The sequence below is a fragment of the Amblyraja radiata genome, chromosome 42 (genome assembly GCF_010909765.2).
Source record: "Amblyraja radiata isolate CabotCenter1 chromosome 42, sAmbRad1.1.pri, whole genome shotgun sequence".
Taxonomy (NCBI): Eukaryota; Metazoa; Chordata; class Chondrichthyes; order Rajiformes; family Rajidae; genus Amblyraja; species Amblyraja radiata.
Window position 1 is genome coordinate 112,825 of NC_045997.1, and position 18,880 is coordinate 131,704.

The following is an 18,880-nucleotide window of genomic DNA, read 5'->3' on the forward strand; positions in this document are numbered from 1 at the left end:
CCAATCGACACATCGGTCTACTTCCAGGAGCAGATGGGAATGGAGGAGAGGAAAGGGGAGGAAAGGGGAAGGGAGGAAAGGAGAGTAAATGAAAGTAAGCATGCAGGTACAGCATGCAGTGAAGAATGCGAATGGCATGTTGGCCTTAATAACACGAGGAGTTGAGCATAGGAGCAAAGAGGTCCTTCTGCAGTTGTATAAGGCCCTATTGGGACCACACCTGGAGTATTGTGTGCAGTTTTGGTCTCCAAATTTGAGGAAATACATTCTTGCTTGAGGGAGTGTAGCGTAGGTTCACAAGGTTAATTACCGAAATGGCAGGACTGTCATATGCTGAGAGAATGGAGCGGCTGGGCTTGTCTACTCTGGAGTTTAGAAGGATGAGAGGGGATTTTATAGAAACATATAAGAGTATTAAGGGTTTGGACACGCTAGAGGTAGGAAGCATGTTCCCGATGTTAGGAAAGTTCAGAACCAGGGGCCACAGTTTAAGAATAAGGGGTAAGCCATTTAGAACGGAGATGAGGAAATACTTTTTCACACAGAGCGTGGTGAGTCTGTGGAGTTCTCTGCCTCAGAGGGCGGTGGAGGCAGGTTCTCTGGATACTTTCAAAAGAGAGCTAGATAGGGCTCTTAAAGATAACGGAGTCCGGGGATATGGGGAGAAGGCAGGAACGTGGCACTGATTGGGGACGATCAGCCATGATCACATTTAATGGCGGTGCTGGCTTGAAGGGCCGAATGGCCTACTCCTGCACCTATTGTCTATTGTCTACATCTCTCTCCCGGGAAGGTGCCTCAACAGGACCTTCCACCTGGAGATCGCCAGTGGTAAGTTAATCAGTTGGGGTATCAATTAGCAGAGGAGAGGAGGGAATATCAAATATTTATTTAGTTGAGTTTCCGCAATGTATCTCCAAATTATACTAGTGTGTAAACGGGTGATCGCTGGTCGGCATGGACTCGGTGGGCCAAATGGCCTGTTTCAGCACTGTATCTCTGAATTAAAAAAAAGAGAAAGAGCTAGCGTGAAAAAATGGCCGTTTCTGCCCCGTTTCCTCGAAAAATCGCCATTCTCGCCTTATTCTGCGGTCTTCTCTTGATGATCTTCATCTGCTTCAGATCAGGGTGACGGGATGGAGAGAGCGGGGGAAGAGAGAGAGAGGGGGAGAGAAAGGGGAAGAGAGAGAGAGAGGGGCGAATGAGAGAGGGGAACGAGAGGGTAAGAGAGAGAGGGGAAGAGAGAGGGGGAAGAGAGAGGGGGAAGAGAGAGTGGGGGAAGAGAGAGAGGGGGAGGAGAGAGAGCGGCAGGAGAGAGGGGGGAGAGAGAGGGGCGGAGAGAGAGGGGGGGGGGTTAGAACCTGGGTCAGAACTTTGGCCAAAGCCCACAACACAGGTCCAGAGTCTATAACACAGGCCTGGGGCCCACAACAGAGGGCCGGAAGCCCAGAACGTAGGCCTGGAGTCTATAACACAGGCTCGGTGCCTACAACACAACCGTGAGGCCTACAAAACACAGGATTGGAGGCGCAGAACTTAGGCCAAAGCCCACAACCTGGCCAGGAGCCTTCAACACAGCCCCGAGGCCTACAACACAGGCTCTGGGGCCCAGAGCTTAGACCAAAACCCAGAACTTGGGCAAAAGCAGAAAACACAGGCCTGGAGCCTATAATAGAGCCCTGTCGCTTACAAAACTCATGCTTGTGGCACCAGAACTTAGGCCGAAGCCCAGAACTTAGAACCGGAGACTAAAGCTATAACAGAGGGCCAGAGCCTATAATACAGCTCTTCTTCTTGCAAATGAAACATAAATAAATCAAAGGAATAGTTAGATCCCAAGCCGGAAGTTGAGCAGCCAGGTTGTTGTCTCTGCGTCAATGTCTGCCAGGCCCTGAGCTCCATTTGGTGGGTGGTAGAGCAGGCAACCAGAGATGACATGGTTGGCTGTCTGTTGTTCTGTTCCGCATCCACAGGCTGGGCTCTGGCAGAGCCCCCATCTCCACATGCTGTAATTGATACGCCCAACTCCAGTACCAAGTCTGTTGAGCTTCACCCATGCTCCTCTGGGGAGGTCAGATCCTGGACAGCTTTTATCTGGTGAAGAGATGCAGCTGTGTAAATGAGAATAGGTTGCCTTCCACTCCCATGAATCACTAGGTGGCTATCCAGTGTGCTTTTATCTCAGTTGGCTGGATGGATGCTAGGAGTTGTTTTCCATGTGGAGCAAAGGGTTGACGGGACATCAGTCGGGGTGGCCTCTGCTGATAGCAGATGGAGGAAGTGATCTGACAGCCCTCAGAGCCTATAATACAGTCCTGTGGTCATAAATTTAGGCCCGGATCCTACAACACAGGCCCAGAGCCTAAAAAACAGGCCTGGAGCGGTTGGGCTTGTACGCTATGGAGTTTAGAAGGATGAGAGGCGATCTTATTGAAACATATAAGATTGTTAAGGGTTTGGACACGCTAGAGACGGGAAACATGTTCCCAATGTTGGGGGAGCAGGGCTCTCGCTTAACTTTTTTTCTCTGATGACAGCCGGGCAACCTCGGCAGATTTTAGGTTGCCAAATGGCAGTTTAGGTGGTCATTTAAGACGGCTTACATGACGCGTGCGATAAAGTGCGTAGTTACCAGTCGGAATTATGGTCAATGAAGTATTCACATATTTTTTTTGCTTCAAATAAAGTCACAAACTAAACATATTCACCAATCAAGACATGATTTATACCACAATGACATGCAGCAAAATTACAATACAGTATCTCATCACTTTTTACACGTTGCAATTAATGCAATTTCTATTATTTCTTTCCACTTCCATATATAAATGTTCATATATAAATATACACTGTTTTGTTTTCTCATTTATAACATTGTTTACATATTCTGTTATGCTGCTGCAAGTAAGGATCGCATTGTTCTAACTGGGACGTGAGAGAATAAAACACTATTGACTCTTGTCCCTAATGTGTGGGATAGAACTAGATCGGTGGTCGGCATGGACTCGGTGGGCCGAAGGACCTGTTTCCACGCTGTATCTTTAAATTAAATTTAAAACACTAAAACCAGAGGAAATCTAAGAAGGGTCTCTACCCAAAACATCACCCACTTTCTTCTACCCAGACATGCTGCCTGCTCCATGGAGTTCCCCCGTACAATTAAAGCATGGAATAGTCTTCACCCTACCATCGGTACCCAGCCAGATGCAACTAAATTTAAGGTAGCTCTTGTTTCCCCAAGAACCCTTTTTTGCTTAAGTCCGAGTCAAGAGTCAAGAGAGTTTTATTGTTATGAGTCCTAGATAGGACAATGGAATTCTTGATTGCTGCAGCACAACAGAATATGTAAACATAATACAGAACAGGAGATAAAAGTTCAGTGTGTATATATACCATAGACCATATCTACACACAATAAATACACAGATAAAATGCAATAGACTGTTATTTATCAGAGTTTGGAGTTTGGTGGTGGTGGGTCCATTACAAGTTAAATTCCATTTGGAATATTTTTGGAGGACCAGGAAACCAAGAAGGAAGAGTTACTCCAGGGCGTTACTCCAGCTACAGGGAGTGATTCTGCGTTGGATTTCAGTGGTCGCGGTGAGACAGCAACCAGTTGCCGTGGCAGTGCGCATGTGCAGGTCAGCACATGTGCACAACCACAGCCCACGATATGCTGGCCGTGGTTCTGCGCATGTGGAGGGGGAGGATGTGCAGGCCGCGGCAGTGCGCATGTGTAAGGCGGCCGGCCGGTCGTGCCGACGGCTGAGAAGCGAGCGGAGAGCGAAGACCCGAGACGCAGACCCGGATACGGATGGCGGGCGGAGACGGAGAGTGACAGAGAGAGAGATAGAGAGGGGGGCCCGCTCAGAATTAAACGATAGGTGTCCCGGGTACTTGCCAAGCGGGGCAAAATGGCAGGGCTTTTAGGTTCCCCGGCGGGACTGTAGGTCGCCATTGGCACCCAGGCAACCGCTAATTTTGAGCCCTGGGGAGTCCAGAACCAGGGGCCACAGTTTAAGAGGCCACAGGTTCTGGCCCCGTTCCTCTTCACCCTGTATCCTGCAGACTTTAATTATAAGTCTGACACATGCCACGTACAGAAACATTCAGATGACGCAGGGATTGTGGCATGTGTAAGGAACGGGCATGAGGAGGAATACGGGAACTTGACCAGTGCTTTCTGTGCCTGGAGGAAAGAGAACTGTCTTATCTTGAACACAACTAAGACTAAAGTTAACTTTGGCAGGTCCAAGCTCCCCCTTCAGCCGGTCAACTCTGCAGGGGCTGACATTGAGGTGGTGCAGACATACACATTGGCTTGCAAAAGTTTTCATACCCCTTGAACCTTTCCACATTTTGTCACGTTACAACCACAAACGTAAATGTATTTTATTGGGATTTTATGTGATAGACCAACACAAAGTGGCGCATAATTGTGAAGTGGAAGGAAAATGATACATGGTTTTAACCTTCCTCCACATGTTTGCTGTGTCTCCCACATGGCTTGTGGCAAACTGCAAACGGGACTTCCTATGGCTTTTTTTCAACAATGACTTTCTTCTTGCCACTCTTCCATAAAGGCCCGATTTGTGGAGTGCACGACTAATAGTTGTCCTGTAGACAGATTCACCCACCTGAGTTGTGGATCTCTGCAGCTCCTCCAGTGTTACCATGGCTCTTGGCTGCTTCTCTGAACAATGCTCTCCTTGCCCGGCCTATCAGTTTATGTGGACGGCCATGTCTTGGTAGGTTTGGGGTGTGCCATTCTCTTTCCATTTTCGGATGATGGATTGAACAGTGCTCCGTGAGATGTTCAAAGCTTGGGATATTTCTTTATAACCTAACCCTGCTTTAAACTTCTCCACAACTTTACCCCTGACCTGTCTGAAGGCAATTGGTTGCACTGGATTTGCAAGCCACTGTAAATACCTTGGAGTGTACCTGGATAACAAACTGGACTGGTCTGTCAACTCTGACGCCCTCTACAAAAAAAGGCCAGAGCAGACTGTTTTTCCTCAGAAGGCTCAAATCCTTCAATGTGCGTAATGATATGCTCTACATGTTTTACATCACTGTGGTTGCAAGTGTTATTTTCTACGCTGTTGTCTGCTGGGGACATGGCATTAGTGCAAAAACAACAAGAAGGTCAATTTTCCCATTTCGCTCCATAGATGCTGCCGCACCCGATGAGTTTCTCCAGCACTTTTGTCCAAAGATAGGTTCCGACTGCAGCCCTGGTGCGGGGCCGCGGCCGACGGGACGAGGACGCTCAGCGACAGGAGCTCAGGTGGGAACAGCCGCCGCCGTCGCTCGGTGCCTCGTCCTCTCCCCAATGCCTCCTCCCCCCTCCCTTCCTGCGGCCGGACACCCGGGGAGCCGGAGCCCGTGACGGGCGTGGATGTCAGTGAGTGAGGAAAGGAAGGAGGTCTGGGCGCCCTCTGGTCCTCCGACTGCAGCGCCCCCTGTTTATTGAAGGCGGTGGCGCAGCGTCACTGGTCCTCCGGGTGCAACGCCCCCTGGCGGCGGGAGGCCGCGGGGCAGCGTGTTTGTGCCTCCGACTGCAGCGCCCCCTGTCTAATAAAAGCCGCGGTGCAGCGACACTGGTCCTTCGACTGCAGTGCCCCCTGGCGCTGGGAGGCCACCGCGCACCTGCCCACGTTCCCCAGAGACGCTGCCCCACCCGCTGAGTTACTGCAGCATTCTGTCACCTTCTTCCCATGATGCATGTTGCCCCCCCCCCCCCAGGTGACTGAGCGCCAATCACCGGCGGCCCCCCTCGGATTGGGGGTAATGTCAGGGCACCGGTCGTGCTGGCTGGCTGCTCGGTATCCCCAGGTCGGTGCAGAGCCTCCACTTCTCCCCTACCCTCCTTCCCCCCCCTCACCCCCTCTCTGCTTCCCATCCCCTCGCTTCCACCGTCCTCATCCCCCTTTCCCACTTCCCCTCCACACCATCTCTCCGCTCCTTCCCGCCACACTTCTCTCCCTCCCTGACACCTCATGTCCCCCCCTCTCTTCCCCCGCTCCCCACACACACCGCCCGCCCTTCCTCACCCCCCTTCAAGCACTAATAATGTTCACGCGTTAGTAATGTCCTGTTTGCCAGCTTGTTGACGCTCTGTGTTCCCCTCCTGCAGGGTTGCTGTACAGGGACAGAGAGACGAGGACGTGAACGGCCATTGAGGGCGGCTAGGGTGCCGGTTATCCCCCCCCTCCCCCCCCCACTCTGCTCGGTGTGCGGGCTGAGCTTCGAGGGGCTGAGGACCACATGACAGGGCACAACAAGGAGAAGCGCTATGAGTGCGATGTGTGTGGCAAGGCCTGGCAGCACCTGAGCCAGCTGGATATCCACCGGTGGGTGCACACGGGAGAACGCCCCTTCGATTGCACGGAGTGCGACAAGAGCTTCAAGACGGCGAATGACATGAAGAGCCACCGACGATGCACACGGGCGAGAAGCCCTATGGCTGCTCCCCCTGTGGCAAGAGCTTTGCCCAGTTGTCGGGGATGCGGGAGCACCAACGGGTGCACAGCAGAGAGCGGCCCTTCACCTGCTCCAACTGTGGCAAAGGCTTCAAGTCGTCACCGGAACTGAAGGTGAACAAACGACTGCACACAGTGGAGCCGCCCTACACCTGCAGAGACTGCGGCAAGAGCTTCACCCAATCCTGCAAGCTGCTGGAGCACCAACGCACCCACACCGGCGAGCGACCCTTCACCTGCACCCAGTGCGGCAAGGGCTTCACCTGCTCGACGGGGCTGCTGTCCCACCAGCTGGTGCACACCGGCGTCCATTCCTTCGGCTGCTCCGACTGCGGCAAGGACTTCAAGAGGGCACAGGACCTGAAGATCCATCAGCAAGTGCACACGGGCGAGTGGCTCATCAGCTGCTCCACCTGCGGCAATCGCTTTGCCTAGTCATCGGGGCTGCTGCGTCACCGGCGGGTGCACACGGGCGAGAGGCCTTATGGCTGCCCAACCTGTGGCAAGAGCTTTACCCAGTTGTCGGGGCTGCAGGTGCACCAGCGAATGCACAGCACTGAGCGACCCTTTACCTGCTCCGACTGCGGCAAAGGCTTCAAGTGGTCATCGGAACTGAAGGTGCACAGGCGCCTACACACCGGGGAGCGGCCCTACACTTGCAGCGACTGCGGCAAGGGCTTCACCCAGTCCTCCAACCTGCTGTCACATCAGCGGGTGCACGCCGGTGACCATCCCGTCCCCAGCCCGGTGTGTGGAGAGCGCTTCGCCATGGCCTCCCACGCCCTGTATCACCAGCACGTGCACACCAGTGGCCAGCCCTACGACTGCCCGTACTGCGGTGAGGCGTTTGACAGCTCGCGGGGGTTGCGGCAGCACCGGCGGGCCCACGCCGGCGAGCCACTGCGGCAAACGGGGGTTGCGGGAGCACCAGCGGATACACAGACCGTGATGGAGAAGGTGAGGACAGATTCTACGATGGCAGTATAAAATAAAATAAGATTGGCGGTGACGTCAGGGCGGCGGTCGTACGTGCTGTCCATGCGTGCAGCTGACATGGCGCAGGGTGGGCAGATGTGCGGGCGGCTCGACGCGGTTCCCGGATGCTCGGCGCCCCCCTCACACCCTGCCCAACATCCCCCTTACACCCTCACCCCCTCACTGCTCCGTCACCTCTTCCTCCCCCCAACCCCCCTTGACCCCCTTTCCACATAATAGGCTCCAAAGCCACATTCAGCAAAATCAATAACCCCACTCTCACCATCGACGGCACCACTGTCTCCCCAACTCCCTAGGCCCGCAACCTTGGCGTGATCTGTGATTCCACCCTCTCCCTTGAGCCTCACATCCGCCATGTCATTAAAATCTCCTTCTTTCATCTCCGCAACATCGCCAAACTCAGACCCTCTCTCACACCTCCCGCTGCTGAAAGACTCATCCATGCCATCATCTCCTCCCGACTGGACTATTGCAACTCACTTCTCCTTGGCATCAGCTCCACCTACATCAACCGACTCCACTGGTCCAGAACGCAGCCGCCCGACTCATCACCCACAACAAATCCTGGCATCACATCACTCCAGTCCTCAAACAACTTCACTGGCTTCCCATCTCCCACCGGATCACCTACAAAATCCTGATCCTCACCTACGAAGCCCTCCAACATCTGCACCCCCCCCCCCCCCCATATCTCACTGACCTCCTCTCCCCCTACCAACCCTCACGGTCCCTCAGCCCCACATCAGAGAGAGAGAGGGGGGGGGGGGGAGAGAGGTGGAGAACGAGAGAGGCGGATAGAGAGAGGGGGAGAGAGTGAGAAAGAGAGGGGGAGAGAGATGGGGAAAGAGAGAGAGATGGGGAGAGAGAGAGGGGGTGAGAGAGAAAGAGGAGGAGAGAGAGAGAGAGACATGAAGGAGAGTGAGAGGGGGAGGAGAGAGAGGAGAGAGGGGAGAGGGAGGGGGGAAAGAGGGGGGGGGTAAGAGGGGGAGAGAGAGGAGGGGGAGGGAGAGAGAGAGAGAGAGAGAGGGGGGAGTGCAGCGGGGCAGCAGGTCGCGGGGGCCCGAGCGAGGCACGGAGCGTACCGAGGTGCAAAGGTCCTATTGCGCGGCGGAGACCCGGGGTCAATCCTGACTGCGGGTGCTGTCTGTACGGAGTTTGTACCTTCTCCATGTGAGCGCGTGGCTTTTCTCTGAGTGCTCCAGTTTCCTCCCACTCCAAAAATTTGTAGGTTAATGGGCTTCGGTAAAATTGTAATTTGTCCCTAGCGTGTGTAGAATGGTACTAGTATACGGGGTGATCACTGGTCGGCGCGGACTCTGTGGGCCGAATGGCCTGTTTCCGCGCTGTTCCTCCAAAGTCCAAAGACTAATGTAATACTGCCCCACTCCCACTCTCTTCCATGTATCCCCCCACCACACCCCACCCCTGCTCAATACACACCCATTTCTGTCTCTACTCCACCCCTCTTCTCTCCTCCTCCCCCCTCCCACCCACATCACTCTCTCCGGGTTTACATTTCACTCCTCCTCTCCGTATCTGACACCCATTTCACCTCCCGCCTTTGTCACCTCCCGCATCTGCCAGCCAAACCAGTCCTCACCTGTATCCACCTATAACTTGCCAGGCTTTGTCCTGCCACCCACCTCTCTCTTCACGCGCCCCCACCCCCCCCCCCCACTACAAACAATCGCAAAGAAAACATCATCTGTCCATTCTCTCCACAGATGCTGCCTGGCCCGCTGAGTTCCTCCAACATTTTTGACTACCTTCGATTTTCCAGCATCTGCAGTTCCTTCTTAAACGCTGAGTTGCTCCAGCACCTTGTGTTTTGCTCAAGATTCCAGCACCTGTAGTTCCTCGTGTCTCTATTAACCAACACACTCTTCATTTACAACAGACGTTAAAAATTCATCGGGCATAGTTCAAATGTGCTTTCATCGTGTTATGTATAATGTCTACATGAAATATACTCTGGCATGTTGCACTACATACATTTACAGAGAGACGTTATGAAAGTCAGCTTCGACGGGTATAACATGTTCATTGCTTTGTTTGTATTTCTCTATCTTGTGGCGCCAATGTTTTTGTACTGACACAAGAGGATGTGTTTGAAGGTTTTCTTGAAGGTGGCATTACAGAGAGCATAGCAGGCGGGGTTGATGGTGCTGTTGATGTAGCAGAGCCAGTAGCCGATGGTCCACACCGTGTTGGGGACGCAGATGGAGCAGAAGGTGTTGATGAGGACCATGACATTGTACGGGGTCCAGGTGATGATGAAGGCCAGCAGAATGGCCAGGATGGTCTTGGTCACCTTCCTCTCCCGCGACACCGCGCCTTTCTTCTTCTTCTTGGCCGGCGTCTTGGTCACCCTGACGATCTTGCGGGCCGCCGCCAGTTCCCTCTCCCTGCCGTTGCTCCAGTCGCTGTTGGCCACCGCTATCTTCACCGCCGACTCGGTGCAATACTCGCTACTCTCAGACTTGATGCATGAGAACTTGGAGCCGTCCACCCTGAAGCGGTCGGTGGAAGCGGGTGGAGGCACGGACGTGACCCTGGTGGCCTCGTACACCGCCACCTCCTCCTTCTGGGTGGAAGGGACGACGCTGACCGAGGTGGAGTAATTGGACATCTCCTTCTCCTCCCCCTGACCACAGTTCTCCATCGCCGTTTCCCCGACGGCCTTCCCGTTTTGTACTTTGACCAGCGGCAACCCGCCGAGGGGGCTGGAGCCGTTGTTGTTGTTGTTGTTGTTGAGTTTGGTGAGCTTGCCACGAGCCAGGCTGGGGGAGACGGCGGCGCCTTTGTTCAACTCCGGCTCTCTCTCATCCTTCTTTATCCGGCTTTTACTGGCTCGGGAGATGTGTACGTACAGGATGGCCATGATGATGACGGGCAGGTAGAAGGCGGCGATGGCCGTGCCGAAGGTCACCACGGGGTTGGACAAGAACTGGACGTAGCACTCGCCCTGAGGGACTTTGCGCTCACCCACGATGAACTGCCAGAAGAGAATGGCCGGTGCCCAGAGGATGAAGGAGAGCACCCAGGCCGCTGCGATCATCATGCCAGCCATCTTGTTGGTCCTCTTCACCGGGTAGCTGAGAGGTTTGGTCACGCAGAAGTAGCGGTCAAAGCTGATGACGAGAAGGTGCATGGCCGAGGCATTGCTGACAACGTAATCGAGAGCCAACCACAAGTCGCACACCACCGGACCCATGGGCCAGGAGCCCATGACAATGTAAATGGTGTAGAGATTCATGGAGAAGACCCCAATGATCAAATCAGCGCAGGCCAGGCTGAAAATGAAATAGTTGTTGATGGTTTGCAGGTGTCGGTTCACTTTGATGGAGACCATCACCAGAATGTTTCCGATGATGGTCACCAGGCTCAGCGAGCCAGCCACGATCACGATGAAGACCACCTCAACCGTTTCGTAGGGGCTCCCTGCATCAATGTCCGTGAAATTGCCGACAGATCCGTTTGGCCCGGTCGTGTTGGCCATCCTTTCCCTCTCACGACCAGTTAGCGCCCGCACTGCCTAAAGTGCAGAAAATAGATGTGGAAGAAAAAAATAACAATCACCAAACAACCTTTAAAAGATTTCTAATTGAAGTCTCACCAGCAGGAACACCCAAGACCATCTGTTATTATAAACCTGAAGATCAAAGCCGGGGGATTCAGTTTTAATCAGGATTTACAGAAGTCTTTACAGCTAATTATGAATTAATGGTTAATTACTTGTGCCTGACTGGATGTGAATGTTAATGGCTGTCATGATAAACGTGGTTTCCTTTTATTGATCCAGCATCGTATTCACCTTTTGTGCATTTAAAATAGAAACAGAGAAACATAGAAAATAGATACAGGAGTAGAGGCCATTCGGCCCTTCGAGCCAGCACCGCCATTCAATATGATCATGGCTGATCATCCAACTCAGTATCCTGAGTTCTCTCCATACCCCCTGATCCATTCAGCCACAAGGGCCACATCTAACTCCCTCTTAAATATAGCCAATGAACTGGCCTCAACTACCTTCTGTGGCAGAGAATTCCACAGATTCACCACTCTCTGTATGAAAAATGTTTTTTTCTCATCTCGGTCCTAAAAGACTTCCCCCTTATCCTTAAACTGTGACCCCTTGTTCTGGACTTCCCCAACATCGGGAACAATCTTCCAGCATCTAGCCTGTCCAACCCCTTAAGAATGTTGTACGTTTCTATAAGATCCCCCCTCAATCTTCTAAATTCTAGCGAGTACAAGCCGAGTCTATCTAGTCTTTCTTCATATGAAAGTCCTGCCATCCCAGGAATGAGTCTGGTGAACCTGAGGGGATGATGAGGGAATAACTTTCAATTAAAGACACAGAGTGCTGGAGTAACTCAGCGGGCCGGGCAGTATCTCTGGAGAACATCGATAGGTGATGTTTTACACAGTGCTGGAGTAACTCAGAGGATCAGGCTGCATCTCTGGAGAACATGGATACGTGACGTTTCACAGAGTGCTGGAGTAACTCTGTGGGTCAGGCAGCATCTGTGGAGAGCATGGATAGGTGACGTTTCACAGAGTGCTGGAGTACAGGCAGCATCTCTGGAGAACGCGGAGAGGCGATGTTTCAGGTCGGGACATTTGAAATAATGTTTTCAATGCTTTGGTTCTCCTAAGCCTGTGTGCTCAAAATCAGTGTGAGCACTGGAAATCCAGATTACCTAAGGAAATGATGCAGAAAATAGCAGATGCATCAAAGGTTATCCCTCATTTACAGCAGGAACAACAGTCTGATCTAACAGGCTTGCAGTCAGAGACAAATGTGAAGGGGAGACTGTAAGGCTGACTAGCGGAATGAGAGAAGGATCTGAGAACGAGTCACATTAGGTCAACATCAGTTTCTGTGTCTGAAGAAGGGTCTTGACCCGAAATGTCACCCATTCCTTCTCCCCCTGGGAGGCTGCCGGACCCGCAGGGTTACTCCAGCACTCTGTCCTTCTTTTGTCGACCGGCACCTGCAGTTCCATATTACTGCTCCACTGTGAAATCTCCTCAAGGTGTGCCTAATGTGAAATAGTTTACCTTCTCTCTCTGGTGGGAGTTCTGGGAGAGCCTCTCTCACTGCCCCCCCCCCCCCTCTGTGATTCCTACTGTTCTCCTGTTCCACAACTTTGAGTCTAAAGATGGATCCCGACCCGAATCAACAGATATCCATGTCCTCCCAAGATACTGCCCGACCCGCTGAGTCACTCCAGCACTTTGTGTTTCATTTCTCTGTACAATGGTGGGCGGCATGGCGGCGCAGTGGTAGAGTTGCTGTTGCACATCCAGGGTGCTTTCAGAAAATCATGGAGTGATACAGCATGGAAACAGGCCCTTCGGCCCAACTTTCCCACATCGGCCAACATGTCCCTGCTACACTAGTCCCAACTGCCCGCGTGTGTGGGCTGGTGGAGCTAGTGTAGCTGGAGCATGTTGGCTGGTGTGGGTAAGTACCTGTCGAACTGTTTCTTGAAAGTTCCGATAGTCCCAGCCTCAACTACCTCCTCTGGCAGCTTGTTCCATACACCCACCATCCTCAGTGTGAAAAATTTGTACCTCAGTTTCCGACCAAATCTTTTCCCCTTCACCTTAAACCTTGAACCTATGTCCTGTGTCCTGTTTTGTTAACTGTTTCTCCAGCGTCTGTCTGACTTTGCTGGGAATTAAATCACATAAATCCCTGAGAAAACTTCCATTCGGATAATCGAGGATGCTGGAAGGAGCTGGCACCGAGACATGTTTCAGCATTTCATATCAGATCTTCAATGCCTTAGCAGCATGAGGCCGCTGTCATCATCAGCAAATAATGAACCCCTCTCCTGTACAATTAGCACCCAATTGCTTCTTCACTCCAGTAAATCTATTGACACTTCAGTCCCGACATCACACACTTTAATGATGCTGAACGCACACAGCACAATTGCCTCTCTCACCCATTATCGCCAAGTGTATATTTAGATGTTTACTCGATGTTTACCCCGCCACTGTACACAACCCTTCATCCTCTGTGCAACAAAAAGTTCGCAAAATAAAGAATATTAGGAAATAGCTGTCTTTAAGAATACCTTGATGCTGACAGTGTGATGGGAGGGTTTAAACACTGGCAGGTCACAGGCAGGTTAAGGGTGGCACGGTGGCGCAGAGTTACAGCGAATACAGCGCCGGAGACCCGGGTTCGATCCCCACTGCGGGCGCTGTCTGCACGGAGTTTGTCCGTTCTCCCCGTGACCTGCGTGGGTTTACTCCGAGATTTTCGGTTTCCTCCCACACTCCAAAGACGCACAGGTTTGTAGGTTAATTGGCTTGTTATGAATGTAAATTGTCCCTAGTGTGTGTAGGATAATGTTAGTTTGCGGGGATCGCTGGTCGTCGCAGACCCAGTGGGCCGAAGATCTTGTTTCCGCACTGTATCTCTAAAGTAAATAACTAAAACATGTCAGGAACAGCTTGACATCCGCCTCCACCACCACAACCCCTGGCAGCGCGTTCCAGGCACACACCCTCTGTGTAAACATTCTGCCTCGCACATCTCCTTTAAACTATGCCCCTATCACCTTAAAGCTGTGCCCTCTAGTCCATGACATATGCAACCTTGAAACAAGGTTGTGACTGTCTTCCACATCTGTGCCTCTCATAATTTTATATACATCTCTCAGCCTCTGACGCTCCCGAGAAAGCAATCGAGGTCTGCCCAACCTCTCCTTATTGAAGGAAAATGCGCACAAAGGAAGTTTTAATAATCACAAACGATCTGCTAATAACCATGCAGACATGCGGAAAACAAGACCCACAAGCACATAAACATCCACCACAGCGGATTCCCCACATTCCCCACTGTGATGGAAGGCAAAACAATCCAACCATCTTCTTCTTTATTCTCCAGCGGTCGGGGCAGTCGAACCATCCGTCAGGGTGATCGAAGCTCCCGCAGCCGGTGGTCGAAGCTCCCTCATCGAGGCGAACGAATCTCCCGTGTCGGGGTGGTCGATGCTCCTGTGGCTTGCAGTTCCCGAAGTCGGTCTCTGACCAGATACGGCGAGCTCCGTGAAGTTCAGTGTGCAAGCAACCCGCGGTTGCAGCTCCAAGGTCGATCACTGGCAAAGGGATGACGGGCTCCACGATGTTATGTCCCGTAGGCACCCGAGGTGGAGCTCTCAAAGGTCGGTGTCCAGCAAAGGTCGACGGAGATACGATACGGAAAATAATCGCATTTCTGTCGAGGTTAGAGATCATAAACAGTCCCCCCCCCCCCCACCCCGCTCCCCATAAAATCAACCTAAAGAACACTAAAAACATACATTTAACACGAACTATTGAAACACAAAAAAGGAAGGGGATAGACTGACTGTTGGCGACACAGCCATTGCTGGCGCCACTCAGTGGAGTTGTTGGTATCATGCCGAACTATCGAAGACTTCTGATGAAGTAGAGGTGTTAGTGTGCTTTGTTGGCCGTGCTTCTATATGGCTGGTCCAGCCCAGGACACGTTTTGATGATAATAAGTCGGAAGAATTTAAAGCCATCAACCATCTCTAGTCGGCGCCATCAATACGCACCGGGGTATGTTTACCGCTTCACTTCCTCAAGTTGATCACTGTGACTTGCTGACATTGATGGAAAGTTGTCTTACATAGAAACATAGAAACATAGAAAATAGGTGCAGGAGTAGGCCATTCGGCCCTTCGAGCCTGCACCGCCATTCAATATGATCAGGGCTGATCATCCAACTCAGTATCCTGTACCTGCCTTCTCTCCATACCCCCTGATACATTCAGCCACAAGGGCCACATCTAACTCCCTCTTTAATATAGCTAATGAACTGGCCTCAACTACCTTATGTGGCAGAGAATTCCAGAGATTCACCACTCTCTGTGTGAAAAATGTTTTTCTCATCTCGGTCCTAAAAGATTTCCGCCTTATCCTAAAACTGTGACCCCTTGTTCTGGACTTCCCCAACATCGGGAACAATCTTCCTGCATATAGCCTGTCCAACCCCTTAAGAATTTTAAAAGTTTCTATAAGATCCCTCCTCAATCTTCTAAATTCTAGCGAGTACAAGTCTTGGCACAGGGTTGCGAAGTTCTAAATCTCCTTCCTGACGTCCGTCTCGTCATTATGTTGTACCTGGTCCACTATGGTTGCGCTATCCGCAAATGTGTAAATGGATGATCCCGCAGAGAATGCCCGGAGCCGGAGGCCGAAGCGACCGTCTCCGGCATGTGCTAAGCGCGCGGATTTAATATAGGGCCGAAGCACTGTGTGACCAGATATTTCACCGCGCTCTTCACCTGTTCCCTGAACTTGGACTGGGTCGCCGCGTAAACAAATGTGTTCGTGCAGCAGCTGAGATTTCGCAGCAAAAATGCAATGTTGTTAAAGACCCCTTCAGACAGTGGCCGCTTGTTCTCAGTTCTTGTAATCTGATAATAAATGAATTCAACAACTTTCATCAGCCACAGGAGGATGAAGCTTCCGGAGATGGCGAAGAGCAAAACGATAGACCGCCTCCTGCTCCTTATCTCCGGGTCAATACGGTTCTCCCCTTGCTCTGACCCATCAGCCCTTTACGCACCCGACTGGCCACCACAATATGCCGGACTGTCAGAGCGTTGAGCAGCAAGATTACAGAGAAAGGGAGGAGTGGATTTAAAACTGTGTCGATCCAGTCAAATGCCACCCACCCAGGGTCGGTGACAAAAATGTCCATCGCGACACAGCCCCAGGGGACATTGTCGATGATCACTGCGGGTCGCAGTGTGAAGTAGCGGGGAACGTTTTTCAGACAGAGCAGGACGCCGGCTGTTGCGAGAACGGCAGCCGCAGTTCTCCCGGTGCAATATGTTATTTTCAGCCTCTGGGAACAAATGGCGACAAACCGATCAAAGGTGAAAAAGATGGTGAACCAGACTGAACAGTCTGCAGCTATATACGTTAAAACAGCGATAACACTGCAAGTCGGTGGAATGGATAGGAAAGTCCACAGAAAGTAAAAATATCGGAGCCGGAACAAAATGACCTCGATGATAACCACCAGTAGATCAGCCGCTGACATGGCCACCAGATAGCGAGTGGTGCATGTGGAGAGGCCAATCTTTCCTCGGGACAGGATCATAATCGCCACTATATTCGCTGCAGAAAGAGAAGGAGACGGACACTGGGCATTATAGACAATCTACAATAGGTGCATTAGCAGGCCTTTCGGCCCTTCGAAACAGGACCGCCATTCATTGTGATCATAGCTGATCATCCACAATCAGTACCCCGTTCCTGCCTTCTCCCCATATCCTCTGACTGTGCTATCGTTAAGAGCCCTATCTAGCTCTCTCTTGAAAGTATCCAGAGAAGCGGCCTCCATCGACCTATGAGGCAGAGAATTCCACAGACTCACAACTCTGCGTGAAAAATTCGTCTCCGTTCTATTTGCCATAACCATTATTCTTGACCTGTGGCACCTGGTTTTGGACTCCCCGGGAATATGTTTTCGCCCTCTAGCGTGTCCAACCCCTTAATAATCTTATATGTTTCAATAAGATCTCCTCTCATCCTTCTAAAATCCAGAGAATACAAGCCCAGCCGCTCAGCATATGACAGTCCCGCCATCCAGGGAATTAACCTTGCGCACTCCCTCAACAGCAAGAATATCCTTCGTCTAATTTGGGGTCCAAAACTGTAAACAATATTCCAGGCGTGGTCTCACCATGGCACTGTACAACTGCAGAAGGATCTCTTTGCACCTATAATCAACTCCTCTCGTTATGAAGGCCAACGTGCCTTTCGCTTTCTTCACTGCTTGCTGTACCTGCATGCTTACTTTCATTGACTGACGAACAAGGACCCCCAGATCCCGTTGCACTTCCCCTTTTGTCAACTCGACAACATTTAGATAATAATCTTCCCTCCTGTTTTTGCTGCCATAGTGGATAACCTCACATTGATCCACATTAAACTGCATCTGCCATGCATCTGTCTACTCACCCAAACAGTCCAAGTCACACTGCATCACCCTGCATCCACCCATTCTCACATTATCCTCCTCACAGTTCACACTGCCACGCAGCTTTGTGTCATCTGCAAATTTGCTAATGTTACGTTGAATCCCTTCATCTAAATTATTGATGCATGGTGTAAGTAGCTGCGGTCCCAGCACCAAGCCTTGCGGTACCCTACTAGTCACTGCCTGCAATTCTGAAAGGGACCCGCTAATCCGTACTCTTTGTTTCCTGACTGCCAACCAGTTTGCTATCCATGTCAGCACTCTACCCCAAATACCATATGCCATAATTGTGCCCACTAATCTCCTATGTGGGGCCTTATAAAATGCTTTCTGAAAGTCCAGGTACATTACATCCACTGGCTCTGTCGTCCATTTACCTAGTTACATCCTCAAAAAATTCCACAACATTAGTCAAGCATGATTTCCCCTTCGCATATCCATGCTGACTCGGACCGATCCTGTTACTGTATCCAAATGTGCCGTTATTTCATATTTTATGATTGACTCAGGATGCAGGAAAATTGTTCCCATTGTTGGGCGTGTCCAGAATCAGGGGCCACAGTCTTAGAATAAAGGGGAGGTCATTTAAGACTGAGGTGAGAAAAAACGTTTTCACCCAGAGAGTTGTGAATTTGTGGAATTCCCTGCCAAAGAGGGCAGTGGAGGTCAAATCACTGGATGGATTTAAAAGAGAGTTAGATAGAGCTCTAGGGGCTAGTGGGGTCAATGAATATGGGGAGAAGGTAGGCACGGGTTATTGATTGGGGACGATCACCCATGATCACAATGAATGGCGGTGCTGACTCGAAAGACCGACTGGCCTCCTGCACCCAGTTTCTATGTTTCTATGACTCCAGCATCTTCCCCACCACCGATGTAACTGGTCTATAATTCTCTGTTTTCTCTCTCCTGCCTTTCTTAAAAAATGGGATAACATTAGCTACCGTCCAATCCACAGGAACGGTTCCTGAATCTACAGAACATTGGAAAATGATCACCAATGCGTTCACAATTTCTAGAGCCACTGCCTTAAGTACCATGGGATGCAGACCATCAGGCCCTGGGTTCAGTCCCATCAGTCTACCAAACAATATTCCCTGCCTAGTGTGGCATTCCTTCCGTTTCCCCGTCACCCCAGATCCTTTGGCTCCTAATACACCAGGAAGATTGATTGTGTCTTCCTTAGTGAAGACGGATCCAAAGTACCTGTTCAACTCATCTGCCATTTCTTTGTTCCCCATAATAAATTCACATTTTTCGGTCGTCAAGGGAACAACTTTGGTCTTAACTAATGTTTTCCTCTTCACACACATGAATAAGCTTTTACTGTCCTTTATATTCTTGGCTAGCTTTCCTTCGAACTTCATCTTTTCTCCCC

The 18,880-nt window shown here is 51.2% G+C and overlaps 1 protein-coding gene across 1 annotated transcript; it reads right to left on the bottom strand.

Moving 5' to 3' along the window:
• Positions 1 to 9,497: 9,497 nt before the first annotated feature.
• On the bottom strand, positions 9,498 to 11,020 carry LOC116967961 (muscarinic acetylcholine receptor M2-like). The gene has a single exon (XM_033014596.1). It carries the CDS (start codon positions 10,981 to 10,983, stop codon positions 9,547 to 9,549), a length of 1,437 nt encoding a protein of 478 aa, XP_032870487.1. The 5' UTR covers positions 10,984 to 11,020; the 3' UTR covers positions 9,498 to 9,546.
• Positions 11,021 to 18,880: the final 7,860 nt, after the last annotated feature.